General features: G+C 37.7%; 1 protein-coding gene and 1 long non-coding RNA gene across 2 annotated transcripts in view; one reads left to right on the top strand and one right to left on the bottom strand.

Moving 5' to 3' along the window:
- Positions 1-19798, bottom strand: part of CHMP3 (charged multivesicular body protein 3) — an 81645-nt gene extending 61847 nt beyond the window's left edge. The window contains exon 1 of the mRNA XM_027129118.1: positions 19654-19798. Coding sequence (XP_026984919.1) covers positions 19654-19698 — 45 coding nt within the window. The 5' untranslated portion in view covers positions 19699-19798. The remainder of the gene's footprint in view (positions 1-19653) is intronic.
- A 46-nt stretch (positions 19799-19844) lies between these two features.
- On the top strand, positions 19845-20308 carry LOC113632158 (uncharacterized). Its single transcript, XR_003437707.1, has 2 exons — positions 19845-20033; positions 20129-20308. It is a non-coding gene; the product is annotated as an uncharacterized LOC113632158 (long non-coding RNA).
- Positions 20309-20440: the final 132 nt, after the last annotated feature.

Here is a 20440-nt window from a genome sequence, read left to right as displayed (position 1 = left end):
TAATTTTTTGTAGTTTTCAGTGTACAAATGTACTGTTTCTTTGGTTAAATTTATCCCTCAGTATTTTATCATTTTGGATGCTACTGTAAATGAAATTTTAAAATTTCCCTTTTAGATTTTTCATTGCTAGTATAAAAAACACAACTGATTTTTAAAATATTTACCTTGAAACCTGCAACTCTGTTGAATTCACTTATAACTAATTTTCTGGTGCACGAGGAATCTTTAGCATATTCTATCTGTGGAATCATGTTATCTGCAAATTAATAGGTTTACTTCTTATCAGTGTGGGTGCTTTTTATTCCTTTCTCTTGCTCAACTGCTCTGACTAGGACTTCTAATGCAATGTTGATTAGTAGCAAAACATCTGGTGTCTTTGTCTTGTTCCTGATCTTAGAGAAAAAGCTTTCAGTCTTTCACAATTTATAATGTATAATGAAGTATAAGGTTGGGTGTCGATTTTCATAAATGCCCTTTATCATGTTAGGGAAGCTCCCTTCTATTCCTAGTTCGCTGAGTGTTTTTATCATAAAAAGTATTTACATATTTTTGTTCCAAGTATAATTATTTCAAGCATAAAAGTATTACATTAGGAGAAATCTATAGGAGAAAGTGGAATAGAAAAAATAGAGATTCTCGTTCAAAGAGAAAAAATTAATGAAAACTGTCTGACTATAAATAAGAACTTGTGCATGTATGTTTTAAATGAACATTGATAGGTATCGAATCACTGTGATACTTTCAGAAGTGTTCTAACAATTCTATTCAAACACAACAACATTTACTATATACAAAAAATCATACCATTTGCAACTGTTAAAACTCATGATAAAAATATAAAATACTGATTTACAAATGTCCAAGGGGAACACAGGTACTCAAAATTACTGTAGGTGATACATCCAGAAATATGAAGACACTGTTATAATCTAACCAGAACTTTCAGAAAGAGCAGGAAAGAAAATTCAACGTTCAAACAGTCAAACGTTTACTGAGCACCCACTACAACCTGTTCAATGTGCTAGGCACCACTCAATGTGCTAGCGATACAGCAGGAGACGATATAAAGACTTATGAACCTACATTCTAATGAGGACAGACAATAAGCAAATAAACATGTAAATGTATACTAGGTCAGAAAATTAGTGCTAGGGAGAAAAATAAAGCAAGGAAGTAGGACAAGCGGAGTTGGGAAAGGATTACTTTATACGTGAAGATGAAAGAAAGTTCAATGGCTGAGGTGACTTTTGAGCAGAGACCTGAAGACACCTGCAAGGGAACCATGTGACTATCCACTATCCAGATAGGGGGAGGGGCTATGGCATTTTACTCTGTGCAAGAACAAAAGCCACTAAGAGACCTAGGCAAAAGAGTGTCCTTCAATACAGACTAAGGAATGGGGGTACAAGACCAGGTTTGATTAAATAATTTTTTAATTAATTTATTTATTTATCTTTGGCTGCACTCAGTCTTCGCTGCTGCGCACAGGCTTTCTCTAGTTGAGGTGAGCAGAGGCTGCTCTTCGTTGCAGTGCGCAGGTTTCGCATTGTGGTAGCTTCTCTTGTTGCGGAGCATGGGCTCTAGGTGTGCGGGCTTCAGTAGTTGTGGCATGTGGGCTCTAGAGCACAGGCTCAGTAGTTGTGGTACACGGGCTTAGTTGCTCCGCGGCATGTGGAATCTTCCAGGACCAAGGCTCAAACCCATGTCCCCTGCATTGGCAGGTGGATTCTTAACCCCTGAGCTACCAGGGAAGTCCCTGATTAAATAATTTTTGTTTGAACTAGCACCTTTAATAAAACTATTTCATTTCAGGTTTATAGAAAAAATATTTATCATCTATTACACATAAATAATCATATAAGGCAGTGAACTACTTCTAATCCTGTATATGATACACTAAATCTGTTTAATTTTTTTTTCCAGCAGTTACTGGAATTCCAGGAACAATGCCTAGTATAAATTTCACAATGCAAATTTAAACCGGAAAATTGGGCAGAATGAACAACTGCAGTGGTTTTTAAGCTTGTTTTTAGTAGCAGAATCCTTCAAATAAATGTAACATGGAACTCCACAGATACAAAAAAGATTATGATAATGTACATTTATCACGTAGGTTCAGGTTCAAAACTTTTACTAATATAAAGCAAATAAATGAGAATACTCTGTCCCGATGAAAGATAAAACTCTAAATTAGTTGTTACGATGTTATACCAACTTCAGCATCCAGTGTCTTCCGTATTGTTTTACATGTCTAGTATTGAAAAATTCTAATTCAAAGAGATTAAGAAACTATTTTATTACATCTGTTTACCATTTTACAGTTTACAGTTACTTTAAGTTTACAGTTACTTAATTTGCCTTTTAATTTAAGGCTGTCCATTGTTTAAACGAATCTAGAAGACTGAAAGCAAAGTCATTTAAAAATGGTTGTTTCAAAATTTATCGTTACATTATATAACTGCTCATGTTCATTGAGGGGTGAACATTCAATTTAAGACAATAAATGGCAACAGTGAAATGACTTTTGTAAAAACACACTGCTGCATTGTTTGCAGTAGTGAAAGTCTAGAAATTACCTAAATGTATATCAACAGGAGACTAGTTAAACACAAACAGAATTTCCATAAGTGAACAGTATATTCTAATTAAAGAGAGAAAAGCAATTCATTGAGGACTACCCATGGAATTAATTCTCAAAATATAAATGAAAATAGCAAAGTAAAGAATGTGTACAGTATAACATTACATATGTTAAAGGGAGAGAAAGAGGAAAGAGAGGGAGAGGCTAAAGGAGAGAAGGAAGGAGCAGGAAAGGGGAGGAAGAGAGGGAGGTGAAAAAAAGGGAGAGAGATATATAAATATGTCTATACATTCATATATTATGGAATATCGACAGAAAAATCCACAGGAAATTAGGCTGTCTTGAAAGATAGAAACTGAATTAATTTGTGAACAGGAGTGAAAGGGAGATTTACTTTTTCCTGTAATTTAGGATACACTTTGCTGCCTTTTGAATTTTATAATATGTGCAAATATAACCTATTTCAAGAAATACTTCTTAAAAAAAATAACATAAAAAAGAATTATGAAAAAGTCCAGGTTCAGAAGCTGCTTTAAATCATCCCTGTTTGGAATAAATACTTTAAAATTCTACCTTGTAATATTAGAATATTCATTAAGGCTATTTTTAAAAAATTGCTTTAGATGCCACACAGTCTTCTCTGTTAGACAACTACCCAAAACTTTAAAATAGTTCAATGTGAACCCTAATTTTGCTTCACTTTCGTGACAACCAGCAGTTTCTAAAATTAAAAAGTTTTAAAAAGTAAAATGTATGACAAATGATGATAATTGAAGACTAAAGTCAACCTGTCTTCATTATAGGGGAAAATAGTAATTAATTTACCTACTTTTATTTCTAAACCAGAATAACAAGTTTTCTGATTTAGTGCAAAATGTATTTTCATCTCTGTAAAAAGACTTCAATGTTACAGGTAATACACTTCATTGTGAAGGATCACTGTATATCATATATGGGGTAGCAGCTCAGGAAAATGAGAGCAAGAAAGAGAAATGTGCAAACGATACAACACAGAGAAGAATATAATACGCACTTAGTGAGAAAATAAACATTCAAACAAAGACATTAAAGAAAGGTTTAATCTAAGGGGGGATAATTTCAAAAAGATTTGGAGAGTTCCATCTCTGCCTAGATATAGAAAGCTGAGAAGACCCTCAAGACGGTAAGACAAAGCTGAATGAACTACGAAATAACTTTTCCTGAACCTGTTGAAAAGCTCAGGTCACAAGGCAACAGTGCAGCATGAAATCTAAAGAAAGGCACTTCTAAGAAAAGAGGGAACACCAGCACTGAATCATCTGTGGCATAGCCTGGATGGCAGGCACCTTAAAAGCAAGTGAAGAAAATTCAGTTAATTTTCTAAATAAATTGATAAAGTCCAATTGTGGGTTAGTGGACAGCAAAGAACCTCAGGAGCCACAGTACAATGGGAGTTCACATCAACTTTCAGGTTCTTCAAATGGAAATGGCATAAAAATGCTGAAACGTACACAAAGAACGCCTTCATCGGCTCACAAAACTTGACACAGCTGAAGAAAGAATCAACAAACTTGAAGAAAAGTCAATAGAAGTTACCCAAACTAAAAAAAAGAATAAAATAAAGCAAAGTATCCAAGAGCTATGAGATAATAACAAATGGTCTAACACATGTGTAATTGGTATCCCAGCAGGAAATGAGAGAAGAGAGCGTAAGTATTTGAAGAAACAATGGCTGAAAATTTTCCAAAAGTAATGAAAAATATCAAACCACAGATGCAGGAAGCTGAGAATCCCAAATAAGGTAAATATCAAAAAACAAAACAAAACAAACAAAAAATACAATGTAACACCACACAACACACCTAAACACATTATATTCAAGATGCTGAAAATCAGAGATAAAATCTTAAACCCAGCTAGAGAGGAAAAAAGTATGCATTAATGACAAAGGAACGAAGATAAGAAGTACATCAGACTTCTCAAAAGAAACTATGATCAGGAGATAACGGAGAGACATCTTTAAAGTGCTGAGAGAATTTTAAAAATCCTCTCAATCCAAAATTCTATATTGGTGAAAATATCATTCAAAGTGAAGACAACTTCCAGATTCAGCTCTGATATATAGAGATTGTAAGTCATCACTCCCATCTATAAAACACGGGAAAAAAACAACAACTTTTCTTTGATTCAACAGAAAACCAAGGTTATAGGGCAAACTGCCATCCTGCCATGTGGAGAGAGAGGTGAATACAGAGAGTGACAGTTGAGATAATGCTTACCTGGACCACTGGAAGGAACATTTAAATGGTAATTTCGACTAATTGCTGGTAGATGAGTGTGGACTACCATGAGAATGAAACTCCTAGGGCCCCCAAAACTTTCATGGGCTTTACCTCCAAGAACCACAGAAGTTTCTCATGGTGAAAAAGCAAGAAAGATACCCCTGTTTCTCTGGTAGGAAGAAAAGAAAAGTAACCATTCTGAAATATTCACACAGTGTTGTTCTTCCTAAAAAAGGCCTATTCTCCAGTAAAACAAACCTTACTAGAGCCTTATCTCACCCTGGAGACGGGCGTTTATCTGACATTATCTGCTTTCTCCTAGTCTTCCTATGTCACTGGGAGTGGGCAGGAAGGTAAGAAACACTTGTGAACACCATGTCCAGGGACACAGGTCACTAAAACACTGAGTTTTAATAAGATGATAGAACGCTTCCAGTCCCCCACACCTTACTACCACACCAATAGGGTTCCAGTATAACAATGCATTAGAGATAAAAGAGATGCAAGATGCATGCCCTATCTAAAGAGGAGTTTTTGTGGATGCCCAAGATAACAAGAGAAATAAAAACAAGGACAGTAGAGGAACTTTAAGCCTCTGGCACCTACAGCCACAGCAAACATTAACATAGCCAAACCCCTGGCCTTCTGACCATAAAACCTCATATTGAAGACCTATTTACCTCATTTCCTATTACCCCACACATCATGTCCAGTTTTCAACAAAAAATTACAAAGCATTCTAAAAGACAAGAAAAAGCACAGTCTGAAGAGACAAAGTAAGCATCAGAACCAGACTTACATATGACATAGATATTGACATTTTCTGGCTCTTGCGGGAAAAGTAAACATTACCCAAGAAGAGACAGGTAATGTAAGCACAAAGATGGAACCATTAAGGATCAAAAAGAAACGCTAGAAATATAAAACACGTTAATATTATAACAGAAATGAAGACTGCATTTGACGAGTTCATCAGTACATAAGACATAGCCAAGGAATAGATCAGTGAATCTGAACCAGTGAATAGAAACTTGCAAAACTGAAATGCAATCGGAAAAAGAATGAAAACAAACAGAAGAGGACATCTAAGAACAGTGGACAATTTCAAAAGATGTAACATACACATAATTGAATACCAGAAGGAGAAAAAAAGAGAAAACAGTACAGAAAAAATAGGAAATAATAATGGCTGAGAACTTTCCAAAATTAATGACAGACCCCAAACCATGGATAAAGGAAGCAAAGAGAAGACAAAGTAGGATAAGAATCCAAAAAATGACAACTAGTTATCTCATTTCAAAATGGGGAACACGAGAGCAAAGAGAAAATTTTGAAAGACAGAGAAAAAACATACCTCACCTACAGGGGAACAAAGATAAGAATTACAAAAGACTCCTTGTTAGAAACTATGGAAGCAAGAAGAGAGTGGAGTGAGATAAAGTGCTGGAGAAAAAATCACCAACCTAGAATTCTACATCCAGCAAAATTATCTTTCAAAAGAGAAGTAAAGACTTTATCAGACAAACAAAAATTGAAGGAATTCATCACAGCAGATCTAGATTACCAGAAATGTTTTTTAAAAGTTCTTCAGGGAGAAGCAAAATTATACAGGTCAGAAACTGGGACATATATAAAGTAAGAATATTAGGGAAAGAATAAATGAAGATAAAATCTTTTTTCTTATTCTTAACTTTTTTTTTTTTTTGGCTGTGTGGCATGGCTTGTGGGCTATTAGTTCCCCAACCAGGGATTGAACCCATGCCCCAGAAGTGAAAGCGCTGAGTCCTAACCACTGGACCACGAGGGAATTTCCTATTCTTAAAGTAATAATAGTGACAGTACATTGGGTGAAGATAGAATACGGATAACTGTAATGAATGAGAGCAATATCATAATGGACAGAATACATTGTTTAAAGGTATCTGCATTACATGTGAAACAGTATAATGGCATTTGAAGTTAACTTAATTACAAATGCATATTTCAAAATCTGGGCCAATCACTAAAAACTTTTTACAAACACATAATTGATACACTAATAGATGAGATTAAATGAATCATATGAAAGGTTCAGTGAAAACCAGACAGGGTAAAGCAAGAAAGCGAGAGAGAGAGAGAGAAAGTAAGAAAGAGTCAACTATACATCGCCTACAAGACTAAGGTTAAAAGTAAATATAAAGACTAACATTAAAAGTAAAAGGAAGGAGAAATATACCATGCAAACACTAATCAAAACCAAGCTCTCTCCTATCTCACACAGCATATAGAAATTAACTCTACGTTAGTCAAAGACCTAGATATAGGAGCTAAAACTATAAAACTCAGAAGAAAATACTGAGTTTTATATGGGATAAATCATCATAACTTTGGATTTGTATTAGAAACATCCCAAAAGCATGAGCAAAAAAAAAAAAAGAAAGAAAATACATATATTGAACTTCATCAAAATTAAAAACTGTACATCAAAGAATATTATCAGAAAAATAATAAGATCACCTATATAATGAGAGAAAATATTTGCAAATTATATACCTGATAAGGGTCTTCTAAAAAATATATAAAGAATACGTACAACTCAATAACAAAAAGACAACCCAATTAAAAAACAGGCAAAGGGCATAAACAGACATTTCTCTGAAGGAGATATACCAATGGCCAAAAGGCACATGAAAAGATATTCAACCTCATTTGTCATTAAGGGAATGTAAATAAAACCCACAAGATACCACTTCACATAAAGCATATTGACTATAATAACAGAATTGGCTATAATCAAAAATATAAGTGTTAGCAAGGAGAGAAATAGGAACACTTGTACATTGCTGGTGGGAAGGTAAAATGGTGAAGCCACTGTGAAAAACAGTTATAGAGTTCCTCAAAAAGGTAAATAAATTCTACTCCTAGGTATATACCCAAAAGAATTGAAAATAGGTACTCAAAAAATATTCATATGAGAATTTCAAAACAGCACTATTCACAACAGTCAAAAGGTTGAAACAACTCAAATGTCTATCACTGGATGAATGCATGAGTTGTGAGATATGCATGCAATGAAATATCATTCAGCCATAAAAAGGAAGTAAGTACTAGCTACATCATGGATGAACCTTGAAAACACTGTAGTAAATGAAAGAAGCCAGACATAAAAGGCCCATATATTGTATGAGTCCACTTATAAGAAATTAGAATAGAAAACAGATTGGTAGTCACCAGATGCTGGAGGGAGATTAGAATGGGTGGCAACTGCTTAGAGAGTACAGGGTTTTACTTTAGAGTGATGAAAATGTTTTGGAACTAGATAGAGGTGGTGGTTGCATGTTATGAATGTACCAAATGCCACTGAATTGTTCAGGGTAAAATGGTTCATTTTATGTTATGTAAATTTCACATCAATGAAAATAAAGAAGTAAAGAAAGAAAAAAGAAAGAGAGGGAGTGTGGGAGAAAGAAAGGAAGGAAAAAAAGGAGGGTAGCTGTATTAAGACAAAGCAGACTTCAGAACAAAAAAACTTATCAGGGCAACAGAGGCATTAAGTAAGGATTCAATAAGAAAACAAAACAATCCTTAGTGTGCATGCACCTAAAATCAGGGCATCAAAATATATGAGGCAAAAATTGATAGATCTGAAAGGGGAAATGGACAAATCCATGTTATAGCTGAAGAATTCAAAACCTTCCTTGAGATAATCAACAAATGGAACAGACAGGAAATCAGTAAGGATATAGCTGACCTGAACGGAACTATCAGTCAACTTGATCTAATTAATATTTATAGAATACTCTGTCCAACAACAGAACACATAGACTTCTCAAGCTCACATGGAAATACTCCTCAAGACAGACCACTTTCTGGGCCATAACACACACACTCTAACAAATTTTTAAAAAAATAGAAATCATACAAAGTGTGTTCTGAGACCACAATGGAATGAAGCTAGAAATCAGTAACAGAAAAATAGCTGGAAAATCCCTAAATTTTGGAGATTAAACAACACACATCTAAGTAACACATGGGTCAAAGAAAAAGTCTCAAGATAAATTTAAAATTATTTTGAATTAAATTAAAGTGGGAATAAATACAACTTATGAAAATGTGTAGGGTGCAGCAAAAGCATTGGGAAGTTAATTTATAGCATTAAATGCATATATCAAGAGAGAGCTAGACATCAATAATCTAAGATTCCACCTTAGGAAACTAAAGAAAGAAGAGCAATTTAAGCATCAAGCAAGCAGAAGAAAAAAAACAATAAAAATTACACAATCAATGAAATTGAAAAGAGGAAAGTACAATAATAGAAAATCAATGAAACCAAAATCTGGCTCTTTAAACAGATCAATAAAATAGATAAGCCTTTAGCCAGGCGAACAGAGAAAAAAAGAGAGAAGACAAGTTTACCAATATCAGAAATGCAAACGGGGTCATCACTACTGATTCCATGGAGAATAAAAAGACAATAAAGGAATATTATGAACAATTCTATGCTCACAAACTTGGTAAACTAGATGAAAGGGACCGATTACTTGAAAGCCTACTAAAACTCACACAAGGAGAAGTAGATTATCTGAATAGGCCTATTATTATTAAAGCAATTGAATCGGTAGTTAATAACTTCCCAACAGAGAAAGTATCAGGCCCAGATGGTTTCACTGGTGAATTCTACCAAAGATTTAAGGAAGTAATGATAACAATTCTCTACAAAATCTTCAAGGAAATATAAGAGTGAATATTTCTTAACTCATTCTATGAGGCCAGCCTTATCCTAATGTCAAAACCAGATAAAGACATTACAAGAAAGGAAAACTACAGACCAGTGTCTCTCATGAATGCAAAAATCCTCAACAAAACGTTAGCAAATTGAGTGTAAAATTACATAAAAAGAATTATAAACCACAACCAAGTGTGATTTATTCCAGGTATGCAAAGCTGGTTCAACATTCAAAAATCAGTCACTGTAATCCACCACACATCAATAGGTTAAATAAGAAAAATCGTAGGAATTGACACAGGAAAACCATTCTCCTATACTCACAATAAAAACTTTCCACAAACCTGAATAAAAGGAAAATTCCTCAATTTAATTAAAAAAAAAACTGCAACCCCACCCTCACCCCAAACTATAGCTAACATCATAATTAATGGCAAGAAATTAGAAGCTTTCCCCCTAAGATAAGGAACAAGGCAAGGATATCATCTCTCTCTACTCCTATTCAACAGTGCAATGAAGTCCTAGCTAATACAATAAGAAAAGAAAAGGTACACAAATTTGGGACAAAACAATTAAACTGATGAGTGTGTGTGTGTATATATATATATATTTATTTATTTATTTACTTATATTTATATTTATATATATTTGTTGTTGATTCTTTGGAATGGATATAAAAAATCTCCAAGAACTCCAAGAATTAACAAGCAAATATAGCAAGGTCATAGGACAGAAGATTAATACACAAAAGTTAACTGCTTTCCAGTATATCAGTAATAAACAATTGGAATCCGAAATTTTAAAAACATTTACCATAGCACCAAACAAAACAATAAAACACTTGGGTAAAAATCTAACAATACGTAAAGGATGTACATGTAGAAAACTACAAAACGTTAATGAAAGAAATCACAGACATATAAATAAATGGAGAGATATTCCATGTTCATGGATTGGAAGACTAAACACTAATATATCAGTTCTTCCCAACTTCATCTGTAGATTCAATGCAATCCCAATCAAAATCACCAGAATCTATTCTGTAGATATCAACAAACTGATTTTAAAGTTTATATGGAAAGGCAAAAATGCCCTGGAGTAACCAAGACAACCGTGAAGAAAAACAATGCTGGAGGATTCCCCATTACCCAACTTGAAGACTTAATATAAAGCTACAGTATTCAAGACAGAGTAGTTGGCCAAAGAATAGACACATAGATCAACAGACCAGAATAATTAGACCCACACAAATATGCCCAACGGATGATATAACAAATAGATATTTTTTCTCACAATTGAATGAAACTAGTTTTTAAATGCCCTAAATTCAAATCTTCCCAATAATGCTGATTAAGCTCAATCTCCATTCTATTAACGTCCAAAATGCTAAATTCTACTTTGTTTATACTTGGTGAACTATATCTATGATTAGAACCCGGAGGCATGAATTGGAGCAATTTAATAACTACATAAAAGGTGGCAACTAGCCGATAGAACAGTTTCACATGACCACCAGAAAATCTTGCTTTCCCCAAATGTTATTAATAGTCAGAAGAATAAAGAACATATTTTCTGAACTTGGTCTTCATGTCTCAGCTTAAATGTTACTTTGGGAGGCCTTCTGTGACCCCTGGGATAAGTTAAACCCACTTGCAGTATAATTAGGCAGAACCCTATACCTCCTCTCTTTTGTAAACATTACATTAATTATACTAAACTAACATAATTATATATAACTAATATACTGATATTAATGTGTTTACACATTATAGACTGTATGGCTCCAGCAGGTCAAAGACCTTTTCTTATTCACTAACCCCTTCTGCCCCTGGCACAAAGCAAATGCTCAATAATTATCTGTTGAATTTAACTGCATAAAATATGTGTTGTGAAGAAGAGGCATAAAATTTCAGTCATCAGAAACACCAAAAATCTATGTTTTTAAATGTCAAAGAGAAAAAGGTTCATAAAACTGGTCAAAATTTTTTCTTTAACTTACAAAATCGGAAGGGATTTTGTGAAAGAAAAAAATTCCTAAAAGAAATGGGAATAACCAAAATTATCCAGCCATGACCCAGATCAGTAGTTCTCAACCTCACTCCACACAGAAGTTACCTGGGACATTTAAACAATACCAATTTAATTGGGCTATAATAGAGCCCAAATGATAGGTAGTACTTAAAATTTCTTCAGGTGAATCTAATGTTCTGTTAGGGTAAAATACAGTCCAGTACAAAGAGCTCAAGAAACTGTCTCAAACAAGTCTCACAACTGGAAAGATCACTACAATAAACAAGAAAATGAAAACTGATAAAATGGAAAATTAACAAACCTTTATTTAGTACCAATAGAGTTTTAGTAATAAACAAAAAGCATTTATAATTGATAAGTTAAGCAGAACATAAGCAAGGAGTACAGTATAAAGAAAAATCAAATTGTAAATCAGACAGTATGCTGTGAAAACCATAAGAACTCTACAGAGAATTTCACACTATCAAGATATATACTTTATTCAAATTCATTCATAGAGTCTACTACATGTCAAGCCAACTAGGCACAGGAAACTAAAACAAATAAAAGTGTGTTTTCTATAAACAGTGTGGAAACAAATGGTAAGCCAAATGGAAAACAAGATGATTGAATTCCTGTTCTCATCCTTCATTGAAATTAATTAAGTGGATTGAAGACTTAAATACAGAATGCAAAACTATGTTACTTTAAGAAGACAGTATAGGAGAATACCTTTATGATTTCAGATTAGGAAAGGATTTCTTCTTTTTTTTTTTAGGAAAGGATTTCTTTTAAAAGACACAAAAATCAATAAGCATAAAGGAACAGAGTGATATTCTTATCTATACTGAAATTAAGAATTTTTACTCATCATAAGATACCATTTAAAGGAAGGAAAAAGTTCAGAAAATTGGAGAAGCTATTTGTAACCACATAAATGGGAACAAAAGCATTTATAAAGCCTTGGTATCCAGAATATATAAAGACCTGTATCCAGGATACATAAAGATTTCCTATGAATCAATGTCTTTTTTTTTTGAATTCTGAACTTTGTATGTGAAAACCCACAGGATGAACGTGTCTCTGCATGATGTTATCTTCTCCCAGAGAAGACCTAATTTGCTTCAGGCAAACATCTAGCCTAAGAACACTGACAACTGGTTATTAATTAAGCTTAATAAATCCAATCAGGGATAGGGACGATTTGACACTGGACATCAGTCTTTGTAAAGGCCAGTTTATTTCCAGTTCACAGTTACCACTAAGGTGTATCCTTTCAGAGTTCTAACCAAAATCCTTGGGGACTTAAATGAGTCCCTCATCCTTTGTGTGCCCTGAACTCCAATTTTTGAACCCCCTAACCACAGGATGTCAAAATCTCTCCTCAAATTCTCAGTTTCTCAATACTGCATGAGGAATTAGAGGATCTCTTTAGGGGGAAAAACTGGTCCCAAATGACTGGGCTCATGTAATTGAGCTTCCCACTTCTCTCAGATCTTGATTTTGCAATTCTTCACTACCTTGGTAGTTTTCAGTAATTTCAAATGGTTATACTTTTAATCTAGCTCTTCTAGTTATTTTCAGCAGGAGGGTTGGCTCAAAAAACCTAGTCTCTAATCACCTTCATAACTTTTTAAAGAATATACTTCTTTCTTCTAATTAAAAGGCCTAGAAGCAAGAACACTCCAGTAGTAATAAGCACCACAAGCACCTAAATTTTGGTTTCTAAATACCATTCCCACTAAAAGAAATTTGTACTCCTTGGAGAAATTGTTGATTCCACGTATCAGGGTGGGATATACAAATCACACTGCTGTAGACAGAATGTTTGTATCCTCCCAGTTGCAATGTTGAAACAGTCCTCAATGTGATGGTATCTGGAGGTGGGGCCTTTGGGAAATGATTAGGTCATGATGGCAGAGCCCTCATGAAATGAGTTTAGTGCCTTATAATAGAGACTCCAGAAAGCTTGATCCCCCTTTCTGCCCATGTGAGGACACAGTGAAAAAATGGTCACCTATGAACTAGGAATCAGGTCATCAGACACTGAATCTGAGGGTTCCTTGATCTTGGACTTCTCAGCCTCCAGTACTGTGAGAAATAAATTTCTACTGTGTATAAGCTACCCAGTCTGTGGCATTTTGTTATAACAGCCCAAATGGACTAAAACAGATATCTAGTTAAAAGTAAATTCCTCTTCCACTTTTGACCCTCAGCTACCTAGCTCCTCTCCCTGAAGGTGATGTCTGTATAAAGGACTTTGTGTATCCTTCAAGATTTAAAACATATATAAAACTAGAAATTAGCCAAAAACAACAAATATAAGTGAACTTAGGTCAAAAATTGCCTACTCTGATCACTGTCAGATGGATATAGAGAAGATGGTCAATTAGGGTATCTTCAAATGTGTAAGCATTTTCTCTCACCATCTCTACTTCATGAAACAAATATTTGATAGACACCTTACTCTTATTAAGGGAGTTCAACACTATGCTGAAAAGTAGATGATAAGAAAAACACGATCCTTGCTCTTAAGAAGCTTACAATTTTGCTGAGGACAGGAAGTAAAAAAGAAAGTATTCTTCCTGGATAACACTTTACTAATGTCTTCCCGGATCCCCTGAATCCTGTCTAAAACCACGCTCTGCGGTTCCTTCCTCTCCATCACCATCCTGTCAAAAATCTGCTCTTTTCCAGAATTCTCTCAATTTCAGTTCATGATACCAACACTGAGTGGGATGATGGATTTGATGGCAGTGAGGTTAAACAGAAACCTAAGAATCATCTTTGCACTTTCATCCCTCATCCAGCAGATAAGCAAATTCTGACTATATATCCTAAATATTTCTAAAACTCCTCCTATCCTTTCTATCCCCGTTTTTGCTCTCAGTTAAGACCAGCATCATCTCTCATCTGGGCCACTTAATTGCTCCATACCGAAGTCTCTTCCCTCCAATTCTTGCTCCAAACCACTATTCTGAATGCTCCCCATCCTTAGTAGGCATGATACATAGGCCTTCATTAATCTGCCCTCTACCTACCTCTCCAATTTAACATCTTACCATTGCATCCCACTCAGATATAACCTTATTTCATCCTTCAACCATTCTAAACTTTTTTCGGGTTCCTCCAACCTACATTCCACACTTCTATACCTTGCATCTGCAGTTTATTTTGTTTGGAATGCCTCTTCTTTCCCAGTTCTATACCAATCCATCCACCTGGCTAATGCCTCTTGTGACAAGACCCAGATAACCTCCCTGACCAGGTCCTCTTCCCTACTCTGAACAGTAAGTTACTCCCCCCACACACTGTGACATCATAGATCTTGTACATACTTATATTATTGCTCTTATTTACCCTAAAATATAAGCATTTGTTCACATGTCAGCCTCCCCCAAAACTTGGTATCCTTTGAAGTTGTTCTCCAGTGTCTTATTTTTGCAAACCTAATGTCAACCCAATATACACTAAAATATCTCAATAAACGTTTGTTGTATTAACTAAGTGAATGAAGCCTTCTCTTTTCCTCCATCTCCCTTTCTCATTTTCTTCCCCCTTCGGATAGCAACCCACAACCATGTGTCATGACTCAGTCTATGGATATAAGTTAGTTACATGATTTCAGAATTCTGATGCCATAAAAGGTGACATGTTCTACCCAAAGGCTAAATTAGCAAAGTCCCTAAGTGAGGACAGCACAGTTTTCCAGCAGAACCTCGGGTCCAAGAAAAGAATCTCTTTCAAGCATAATCTCAAGTCCTCTTGATTCCCATCCTAAGACAGTCTCAGTTTCTAAATGGATTAAAAGGCTCATCCTCAGCAGGCCCAATCCAGTCTTAAATTGGACACTTTAAGATAGAACAAGTTTCGCCACTAAGATGTCTCCATCAAAGTATCTGAGATAGCTGGGGGCAAAGACTTTAGTCTGTAAAGCCCCTTATACAGCTAATGTTTCCCTGGAATATCCCTTGAAACACTGCTCATCTTAAAACTACTTGACTTGAAAACTTACTTAATCTTATTCTGATACTCATTCATCACTCAATATTTATTTAGCACCTACTCTGTGCTGGATACTTTACCAAAGCTCTGGGGTCATCACCCATAACATAAATATGTATATGTGACGTGACCTGACTTGCCTGACCTGACTTGTCTCCATGGCCTAAATGACAATGATGATGGTGTGGCGTGGCATGGCTGCACCTGGCCCCTGCTTATTCTGTGCTGGGACCTCATCTTCCAGTCCCCAGTGTAAGGCATACTATAAATCAATCCTAATTCAAGAGTTGCCCAGCTGACTCTACAGCATTTAGTTGGTTCTCTTTTTCCTCTAACTCTTCTCTCTCTGCCAACATTATCTTGGATTTTGGTTTGTTTTTTAAGTTTCCATTATTTAGCTTCTTTTATAAAGTTGAATTTTTAAGTTTTCTCCTTCTCCCTCTCAAAAAAATGCCAAACTAAAACTAAAATGTCAGACATTATTTGTCTTCTTATTCATATACTGGTTCTCAATACTTTACCTGTGCTTCCACAGCTCTATGGAGAAAAAAGTACTTCTCCTTCCTGCTTTATTGGCACTTTCTGGAATTACAAATTCAATGCTAAATAATTGTGGCAGGTGACAAAACAATTTCCTCATAAATCACAAGGTATAAAGAGCTTGGTAGAAGCTGAATGTAAAGCAAACAGATACACTCTTCTGACAAATTAGAACAAGGTATAATTAGAACTCAAAGGATAGCTTGGAGTACCGTGAAGAGGAAATTGAAGAAAATCTTGGGCAGGGTACCTCCAGTACCAGTTAAAGTAAATAATCTAGCACTAAAATTCCTACTAAAGAGTCAAGAACCTGGACTTCCCAGGTGGTCCAGTGGCTAAGACTCCATGCTCCCAATGCAGGGGGCCTGGGTTTGATCCTTGGTCAGGGAACTAGTTCCCACATGCATGCTGCAACTAAGATCCCATGTGCTGCAACTAAAAAAGATCCCACATGCTGCTACTAAAGATCCTGCATGCCACAACAAAGATCCCTCGTGCTGCAGCCAGGACCCGGCGCAACCAAATAAATATTTTTTTAAAAAAGGAGAGTCAAGAAACAATTCACAGGCAGGAGGTGTGTGGAAAATATGACAGTGGAGGGCTAAATCATTTCTTTTTTTAAAAAAATGTACAGCTTCACTCTAACATTTTTTTAAATTATTTATTTATTTATTTATTTATTTATGGTTGTGTTGGGTCTTCGTTGCTGTGCACAGGTTTTCTCTAGTTGCATCAAGCAGGGGCTACTCTTCACTGCAGTGCACGGGCTTCTCATTGTGGTGGCTTCTTTTGTTGCGGAACATGGATTCTAGGCGCGCGGGATTCAATAGTGTGGCACGTGGGCTCAGTAGTTGTAGCTCGCAGGCTCCAGAGTGCAGGCTCAGTAGTTGTGGCGCATGGGCTTAGTTGCTCTCTGGCATGTGGGATCTTCCTGGACCAGGATTGAACCCGTGTCCCCTGCATTGGCAGGCGCATTCTTTTTATTTTTTTATTTTATTTTTTTTTTGCGGTACACAGGCCTCTCACTGTTGTGGCCTCTCCTGTTGCGGAGCACAGGCTCCGGACGCACAGGCTCAGCGGCCATGGCTCACAGGCCCAGCCACTCTGTGGCACGTGGGATCTTCCCGGACCGGGGCACGAACCCGTGTCCCCTTCATCGGCAGGCGGACTCTCAACCACTGCGCCACCAGGGAAGCCCCTTTTTATTTTTTATTCTTTTTAATTTATTTATTTTATTTATTTTTGGCTGTGCTGGGTCTTCGTTGCTGCGCGTGGGCTGTCTCTAGTTGCGGCGAGTGGGGGCTACTCTTTGTTGTGGTGCACAGGCTTCTCATTGCGGAGGCTTCTCTTGTTGCAGAACATAGGCTCTAGGCACGTGGGCTTCAGTAGTTGTGGCACGTGGGTTCAGTAGTTGTGGCTCACAGTTCTAAAGCACAGGCTCAGTAGTTGTGGTGCACAGGCTTAGTTGCTCCACAGCACGTGGGATCTTCCAGGACCAGGGCTCGAACCTGTGTCCCCTGCATTGGCAAGCAGATTCTTAACCACTGTGCCACCAGGGAAGTCCCCCAAATCATTTCTAATCACACAAGTCTGGGAGTGATCACTCCAACCTCTGAACTCCTGTAACTATATATGTGATACCCAATCCAGACTTGTTCTTGAAATGCTTATCTTACTTGCTAGACGATACATTCTTTGGCTGTTTATTTCATCTTTATAATATCCCTCTGGCAGGCATATTTTAAAAAACAACCTCGTGCATCAACCCTGTGATTTTCAGGTTTTAACTTACTTTCACAGGTAGGCTACCCTATTGGAAGACTATACAATCTTCGAGCTCTTAGCAATTACATTTATCATTTAAAAGCAGTCTCAGTGCTATTCAAGTAATACATATACTAGAGATCAGATTAAATAGTAATGAGACTGTTTTCCCATAATCTTCTCCCTTTATGAATGGCAAACCTAAGACCAAACACTGAAGGTAATAATCCTTCCTAACGTCAAAAATACACTTCTATAATAACAAGCACCTCAGAATATATACATGCCACAAAATGTGCATCTATATAATGTTATACAGTTTGAAAAGTAATGTCACATACTCTTACCTCATTTAAGCTCCACAATTTTTATTTTACCAGGGAGTAAAACTGCGTAAGTTGCCTGAGGAAACTAATAATTATTGAGTGCCTACTGTTCTAGTACCCATCATTAACAAATACGATCAACACATACTTTACGTGCCGACAACCTCATGACGCATGACATTGGTTTTTAAAACAGGCCTGCTAGAGCTGAACATGTAAGACTATTTATTAAATGAAAGATTTTAGGTTTGTTTCCCATTATGTGTAAGTCTGTACTGGGTGCTGTAATTCTTCTCAAACTTTAATGTGCATACTTATCACTGGAGATCTTGTCAGAATTCAAATTATGATTCAATAGGTCTCAGGTAGGGCTCAAGATTTCTAACAAGGTGCCAGGTGATGCTGATATTGTTGGTCTGCATTTTGAAAGCAAGGTTGGACTTCTCTGGTGGCACAGTGGTTAAGAATCTGCCTGCCAATGAGAGCAAGGTTGTAGAATATATAATTTACCCTGGGAGTTCCCTGATAGCCTAGCGGTTAGGATTCCGGACTTGCACTGCCAAGGCCAGAGTTTGATCCCTGGTCGGGAACTGAGATCCCATGAGCAGCCTGGAGCGGCCCAAAACAAAAACACAAATTTACCCTAACTAGCACTACTAGCTAAAACTTAACGTCCTTTCATCTTCAATAACTCTTAAGTGATACTATTATCATTCCTACTTGACACCCAAGACTAAGGCTCAGAGAAATTAACTTTGCCTACATGACAAAGCTGATGTGTGCGGAACCAGATTACAAACTTAGGCACACGGACTCCACAGGGCACTCAACCGCTCCACAGTATCCCGACGTGATCGCAGTTGACAGGCAGATTCTGAAGTCTAAGCCAGATGCAGAGTTATCTCCTGTACCACTCTTCCGAGTGGGGTCCCTGCTGTAATTGTGCGTCTGGTGCCAACAGAACGTTGGAGGGCAGGGGGATGAGATCCAGAGCCTCCCTCTCAATACGGCGCAGTGGGTGGGGAACGCCCGGACAGTCCTGCGGCGGGGACGGTGTCCTCGGGGTACCACGGAACCATGGGTGGTACGCCAGTTGTCCTCGGGAGGGAGGGAGGGGGCGGGGCCTGCGCCAGGGAAAGGTTCCGGCGGGACGTACCAACGCGCGCCGGGGAAGGGGTTCCAGAGGCGAGGCCGGCGCTGCTGCCTCCGCGCCCGGAGCCGAGGCCGCGGAAGTCTTAACCCGACCCTCGGCTCCCTTGTGGAGTGGAATACCAGAGTTCTCTTTCGCTACAGCCGTTTCCTAAGAGACTTCCTCCGGCCCCTCAGTCGAGTGGGAGGCCCCGGAAATGGGGGCCGAGCGGCACCTGGCCAGCCGCTGGGGGGAGACTGTCCAGTCGTTTACCAACTCTATCACGCCCCACGCAAACCCACCCACTCCGGTGCCGCCGCCGTAGCCCTTACCAGCTCTTTGGGCGGCTTCTCTGGGGTTTTTCCAAACAGCCCCATGGCGAACTGAACTCGTCTCACCCCTCCCGGCTTTCCGTTCCCTGCACCCAGGCAGGTCACGGGCAGCCGCCTGGGCGGGGCCGCTGAGAGGCAAGGAGTCGGAGCGCCAGGAGCAGGGAGCGGCCGCGGGGAGCCTTGGTGCGCATGCGCCGAACTCATGCGCAGACTTGGGTCGGCGGAGTTTTGTCAGAAAGATTGAGGCGATTGCGCACTTTCTGGGAGGGGGACTTGTGGGCCTAGGTGTATTCTTCTGAGGCGTAGAGGCGGTTCCTCTGAAAGATGCGAGTTTATTGACTACACCTGGTGATTACAGCTGTGCCTGCTCACCTAAACCTGTATGTTGTGGCACCGGAAGTCTGTATCTCTACCCAAACGAGGTACAATACTTTTACAACCACTTTCCTAACATCTTTATCCTTCTGTCCCGTAGGCACCTCACATGCAGCGAGCCAGAAATGACCTCTTCCTCCCGGCAGACCTACTCGTCTCCTCTGTTGTCACTACCGTGACCTAGTCACTAAAACCTGGACATTATCTTTCCTGCCCCTCTTACCAAGTCCCAGCAATTGTAACTTTCCTTTTTTTTTTAAACTCCAGCCCTCCTCTTTCATCCCAAGTGTCACAGCTTCTGTTCGGGCCTTCGCCATTTCCAGCGTGAATAATTCCTACCTGCCGTGTGTGTGTGTGTGTGTGTGTGTGTGTGTGTGTGTGTGTGTGTGTGTGTGTGTGTGTGTGTGTGTGT

Source organism: Aethalodelphis obliquidens, unplaced genomic scaffold (genome assembly GCF_003676395.1).
Source record: "Aethalodelphis obliquidens isolate GAN/ISIS:26980383/991018 unplaced genomic scaffold, ASM367639v1 scaffold35, whole genome shotgun sequence".
Taxonomy (NCBI): Eukaryota; Metazoa; Chordata; class Mammalia; order Artiodactyla; family Delphinidae; genus Aethalodelphis; species Aethalodelphis obliquidens.
This window is presented reverse-complemented; position numbering and strand designations above follow the sequence as displayed.